The sequence below is a fragment of the Hyalella azteca genome, unplaced genomic scaffold (genome assembly GCF_000764305.2).
Source record: "Hyalella azteca isolate HAZT.00-mixed unplaced genomic scaffold, Hazt_2.0.2 contig2480, whole genome shotgun sequence".
Lineage (NCBI taxonomy): Eukaryota > Metazoa > Arthropoda > Malacostraca > Amphipoda > Hyalellidae > Hyalella > Hyalella azteca.
In genome coordinates this window covers 117,082-123,081 of record NW_025932753.1, presented here as the reverse complement: position 1 = coordinate 123,081, position 6,000 = coordinate 117,082, and the positions used below count along the sequence as shown (strand labels likewise).

The 6,000-nt window shown below is 35.7% G+C and overlaps 1 protein-coding gene across 1 annotated transcript in view; it reads left to right on the top strand.

Moving 5' to 3' along the window:
* The first annotated feature begins 1,432 nt into the window (after positions 1-1,432).
* The window catches only part of LOC108679523 (HEAT repeat-containing protein 1), a 19,946-nt gene continuing 15,378 nt past the window's right edge, over positions 1,433-6,000 (top strand). Inside the window, exons 1-10 of the mRNA XM_018168152.2 lie at positions 1,433-1,635; positions 1,870-2,086; positions 2,288-2,375; positions 2,722-2,892; positions 3,288-3,383; positions 3,859-4,038; positions 4,544-4,737; positions 5,060-5,176; positions 5,577-5,751; positions 5,889-5,945. Of these exons, the coding sequence (XP_018023641.1) occupies positions 1,494-1,635; positions 1,870-2,086; positions 2,288-2,375; positions 2,722-2,892; positions 3,288-3,383; positions 3,859-4,038; positions 4,544-4,737; positions 5,060-5,176; positions 5,577-5,751; positions 5,889-5,945 (1,437 nt within the window). The 5' untranslated portion in view covers positions 1,433-1,493. The remainder of the gene's footprint in view (positions 1,636-1,869; positions 2,087-2,287; positions 2,376-2,721; positions 2,893-3,287; positions 3,384-3,858; positions 4,039-4,543; positions 4,738-5,059; positions 5,177-5,576; positions 5,752-5,888; positions 5,946-6,000) is intronic.

Sequence of the window (6,000 nt, the reverse complement as noted above, 5' to 3'; positions counted from 1 at the left end):
CAATCACTTCAAGGTAAATTAGAATTCAGGCAATGGATGCAGACATTGATAGACAATCAGGTGCAGATAGGCACAAGCTCAAGCATGACCATGCTGGTGCATGTTAAAGGTAGACTCTTTTTCACTGGCAATACTGGACACATGTATTGGTAAAACCAATAACAAAGATATATGTCTAAAACAAGCACAGAAGAAACACACACATTATTAATAACAAAACAAAATTTAAACCACTCCTTCTAAGGGAGAAAACCAGATGATATTAGGAGGCATGACCTAGAAGTAAGAAAATACACTATGATACAATACAGCTAATGTTCTGCGACCCTCTTCAACATTTTAAAATTAAGTTTTATTTCAAGTGTTCCGGATTACCCCGTTCCCAGGGGTAATTCAGAACGCTTTTATTTTGCATCAGGCACCGTACAAACAGCATATGGAATTTTTAGAGATGCCATTTGATATCCCTTGCAAAGAGCTTTAAAATCAGCCCAAATATGTTTATGAAATGTAGTAAGAAGTTATTAATGAAAAACTCTCAAAACCATCCCTTAGAGTGTGGTAGAGTGTGATTTGACATTGTCTTCATCACTTTTGTGAACTCGACTTGGTAGTTGATTTTTGTCTTTAGATGATAATCAGCCATCAGACCATCAGACTGCCTACCCAGCAAAGTGATAGAAAATATAACTCAGTAGTGACATTACTCACTGCAGTGAGTGACAGAGAGCACATTTTCTTGTCAACGAAAATGTAAAGTCATGGATGGACAGACAGGCATACATGGTATGTATGCCAGCACAATAGCGCCTTTTTCCATAAATGAGAAAATGTGCTAAAAAGAGATGGCAAAAGAGAATCTTCAGGGCAAGAGTTTGGATTCCTTGACCTATGTTGTGGCAGTTGTGCCATATCCTGCAGCCTGGGATCTGGATTGATGCAGCATGGTGCTTGCTCATACAATTTTAGCATTGACCTCTTTTGTTACTGGATAAAGAGGGGCTGCAACCAAATGACAAATGATGAAATCTGCATAGATAGCTTTAAATGATGGTATTTTTGAAATAATAAGTTTCATTGAATGAAATCAGTGATATACAACTGGAAAATTTGTCCTAATAACATGTAGAGTTCTAACTTCTAGTCCTCATAAAATTGTCATTCAGTTGGTTTTTATGTTCATTGTCATTTGCTGGTTACTTGGCTTCTATTCTCTCTCATGTATATACACAATGATCTATATTTAGATCTTTTCAAATGATTGTACTGTATCCTATACTTTTTTAACTGATGATGGAGCTGGTCTCTGAAATGCTTTCAATGAAGATATGGTGAGTGTACTAGGCATTTTCTTTGCTTTTAAATTCTTGGTTAAGTTATTGTTACATATTTTCTTGATCTCAACCAACAAGTTTCTCCCATTCCAGTTTTTACATTTGATTCAGCAATTGAGTTATTTCTCATCAATTGATTAGTTATATTCCAACCACAAAATGTCAAGTCTGCAGCAGCAGTTAGAATGTTTGGCTGCTCCGCAGACAAATATTTATCAAGACAAGCGACTGAAACCTTCTCTTCTCTATGATGATCATGCCCTTAGTGACACATTCTCTCTGGATCATTTTCATGATGTTGGTGAGTATCTCATATTTTTGTTTAGTTGTTAAGTGTATTTTTATTTATTTATTTCAAATTATTTTAATATATTATCCTGAATGCTTTCAATCAAATATCATAATTCATGATGGATTAATGACTAATATAACTTAAATATATTTTTTCAAATCAAATTTTTGTCCATCATTATTGAGCTAAGGTATAATTTATCACAGAACCGGAGCATCATATATTTATTTTGTATTTTTTCAGGCATTTCTGGGTTCAATGACCTAGTGAAGCTTAATGGCAAGTTTGGCAAGTATAAGCATCTCTTCAGTGAAGAGTCGAAACATGTGCAGCGTTTTGTAGCTGATAGTGACACTAACAAAGTTCTGGATGAGGCCATTGAAGGCTTCTTGTTGCTACTATCACCATACTTCCTCACCCTCACACCTGCTCTCAAAGCCATGGAGTGGCTGTTGCAAAGGTCAGTTTTCAACTATTTATAACAACTTCAATTTACTTTGATGCTTCTTCTGTTTGATTAAAAAATGAGTAAATGTATTCATTCCAAACATCCAGAACAAATTTGAACTCTTAGGCTTACCTATCTCATTCTATTCATTATGAAATATTCCGATCAACTTGTTCCTTGTGGTATGAATTTAAACTAAGCAATAATTTTCAGGTATGCAATTCATGAGATGAATGTTGATGCCGTGATGATGTGCATCTTGCCCTACTATGAGTCGCCACTATTCCTCCGCACCGTTAAGGTATGTCTCCAGAATTCAACATGGATCCTCAACATTAACCCTCCTTACACTACATAATTCTGAAACCTTATAATTCTACATACTTTAGCTACATGAACCTATGCAATTTAACAAGAGTTAAGCAATTCCAATGTCTATGTCTATGCTAAATCTTTTCCACGTTGAAAGCTTGTGAAATGTGGATGTGTTTTTTTTTTCATTTAACAGCAGTGTTTAACAGGCAAATAACACTCCAGCTGTATATGCTTGACTAAGAACAACACTCAAGCTGTTACTGCTATTCTGAGAATAACTGACAAGGTGCAACTGGAAAGTCTTTTTCACTGGGCTTATCACTTATTTCCAGGTGCTAAACTTGAAACAAGTTGGCAGCTCAGGAGAACAGAACAGATGGAACTGGCTTCTGAGAGCCCAACAGTCTGGTATGTTGCTTGTCAAGAGCATAATGTATGACCAGTGGGTCCACAACCCAGCCTTCAGGCTTTTTTGCAACAAGTATATCAAGAAAGTTATCAAGGTGAGCTCAATCACATCACTAATAATTTGAAACAATCATGTCTCAGGTCTGGGTTAGATCTGCACTAAGTCTGGATACATATACCTAGTCATTCATTTTTAGTTCAAGTAAATTAAACCGCAGTTTACTGTGGTGGTGGTAAAATAAAAAACCCAATATCCATTTAAGTAGTTTCAAATAAAGATCTGGTTGCATATGTCTCTGAAACCATGAAATATACCAAGCATGATTTGTTTTAATTACAAGCATTCTGAAGAAGTATTTTGGTTTCATCAATCATGAATATGTTATTTGTAATAAAAAATGAGTAATAAAAAAACATCATTTAGTATTTAGGCTCAAGGTAATAAGTATTTTTATGGACTGGTTTACTCCTTGATTTTGTTCCTTCCCAGGTTCATGACCGGGATTGCGATGCTCAGCATGCCATCAATTTCTTCACAACAACTGTTGTTGGTGGAGTTGCCCGAATGGCAGATCTTGGTAAAAATGTGAGTTATATCTCATTCTGATTTATTTGCTGTTTACTCTGCAGTTCAAAAATTTTAGTCTGTACTTTTATTGCTATTATAGAGGAAGAAAATAACTCTTGAAAGCTGTCACCTTAAATTGTTGTGGGACATTACGTATGTAGCTGTAGGCTGTTACAGACTGCTGCTGTAATGTAATCTGGCTGCTGTAATGAGTTGAATATATGTTTATATTTCTAATTTTTTTAATCGTCACTGAAAATGACATGATGTATGTATGCCATAACTAGCTGACCATATTGTTAAATTATTCCCCATTAAGTCATTTGAAACTTCATGAAGTTTCTGCTTGGTTTTTGTACTGATCTGTATTAGTTTTTGTATATATTTTTATACCATCAGCTATCAATAAATGATATAAAATTTATTGTTTCAGCTTTATTGAAAGCATTTTTATTTGTGATGAGAACAACAACAATTTGAATAATTTTGACAGACGGGCAAGAGTTTGGCAACAGAAGAGCATGTGATGCGCGTGCTGCAGGGCATGCATGTGTGGGTGAAGTGTTCCTTCAATGAGCTGGTGTGTGGCTCGTACCTCATCACCATGCAGCTCTCCATGTCTGTGCAGCTCAACACCAACCTATGGGATCAAATAATAGCCTTGCTCCTCAAGGTATATTTCAATTCAGTCATTTTTTTATTCATAAAAATTCGTCCATTTTTTCGTGTTCAATTCATGTCTTCTTTACCCTTTTTATTTCCATTTATTCCAGTCAGTGCCTTTTCTCACTCATTTTGAAGATTTAGAGTAAATAGAAATGCCATCAAAAGGTGTTAAATCATACAATATTCTTGTGCTGATGCTCTGAAGCTTATAACTCACAAAAGATCTTTTTCGTTAAATGTTGAATTACTATAAATAAACAGAATTTCAATATTTTTAATGAGATTCTGCGGATTTTTTCTCTCATTAACAAATGTAATTTTTTGGTTCTTGTTCGAGACCTTATTTTTAAGGAAAATGAATTCATCATTGTCAATTCATTCATTCATTCATCAACTGATACTGTTGTTTTTCATTGTTATACTGCAAATTAATTTCTCTATTATCCTAGCATGTGAATATAATTTTGCTCTATGTTATTATATATTATTCAAATTCTGTTCAATACCTACAGTACCAGAAAGAAGAGCTCCAGGCGCAGTTGTGCGTGTGTCTGGTGACTGTGTACAACCACCAATACATGACGCGCATGGGGCCTGCTGTGCTGGAACTGCTGCAGGAAAGCTCAGTTCTGCAGAAGCTTGCTGACAAACCTGACAACACTCGAGTTACCTCCTTCCTTCTTGCATATGCTGGTGGATACGTCAAGTAAGTTGGCTGCTCCTGAGTTATGTCAAATTTCTTGGCGTTTGTGATCTATGACATGTAAAAAGTTTTTCACCGAGTACATTTTTATCATGTTTTACGGAAGATTTATATCAGAGACAAATCAACTAAGTAGATGCTTCTCGTGACTCAAATATGAATGGACGCACTTGTTTTGACTGGATATAATATTAAAATCCCTCTTGCTACTATAAATCATTTGTTGATCTAGTTATTTTACCTATAATTTTACCTTATGAAGAAAGTGTATCTAACTTCCAACTTAATGTCTTGTGTAAACTTGTGAGTACATGCCATTTTTCAGATCATGTCTGGAGGAGTACAGCGGTGCTGAGAAAGAGCTGCAGCAGCACCTGCTTAGTCTCGCCATTTACCTCTCTCAGTTCCGTTTAAGTGCTGCTCAGGCTGCTGCTGTTATCAGGTCTGTTAGGTTTCTAATACTGTCACTGTCTGTATAATTGATCCTATTTTCCAATACTGTCACTGTCTGTATCCTTGTCCCTATTTTCTAAGGCTGCCACTGTCTGTATTCTTGTCCTTATTTTTGAAACCAATGTTAACAATTGCTCTCCATTAAGATTAGTCTGGTTCTAATTTGTCTCTCAATTCGCTCATCAAAATCTCATGTTGTTAATTTCAATAAAAGTAGTGCAATTTGTAAAGATTACTTTAGCTGATCACAATATTCCCCTTAATCATGAGTAAATGATTCCATGCACCGATTACTTTTACTTTATTTTATAATTCATGAGATTTGAATATGTTATTGCCTTATTTCCTGTATTTATAAAAGATAACTAAACAAAACGTTGTCTGCACAGAAATATAATGGAGGCCGCTTCTGAGTATGGCCAGTCTATGCCAGAAAAAGAGCTCAAAAGTTGCCTGTCAAGTTTGCTGGAGCATTTCGAGAAGAGCTGGCCTGAAGGATACGATAAAGCGCTCAGCTTCTTCCAGGCTCAAGCTGCGTCTGCTTCAGCAACTGAGCATTCCAAGGTTAGCACAAAATAATTCATAATTCAAAAGCAGAGTCAATTTTTCTCAAACCTAGCCTCAGCAAATTTTTTGGTGTTTAATTACTAATGCTGGCGTAAGCTCAGGATGTCTTTTGATCTTGATTTGAATCTTTTCAGGTCCTGACTATGATGAACTCTGTGTCTCAGAAGCAACTCACCGAGTCTCTTTCTGTGGTAAGCCTTCAACTAATGTTTTGAAATATTTTAAATCTCTCTTTGGTATCAGGGC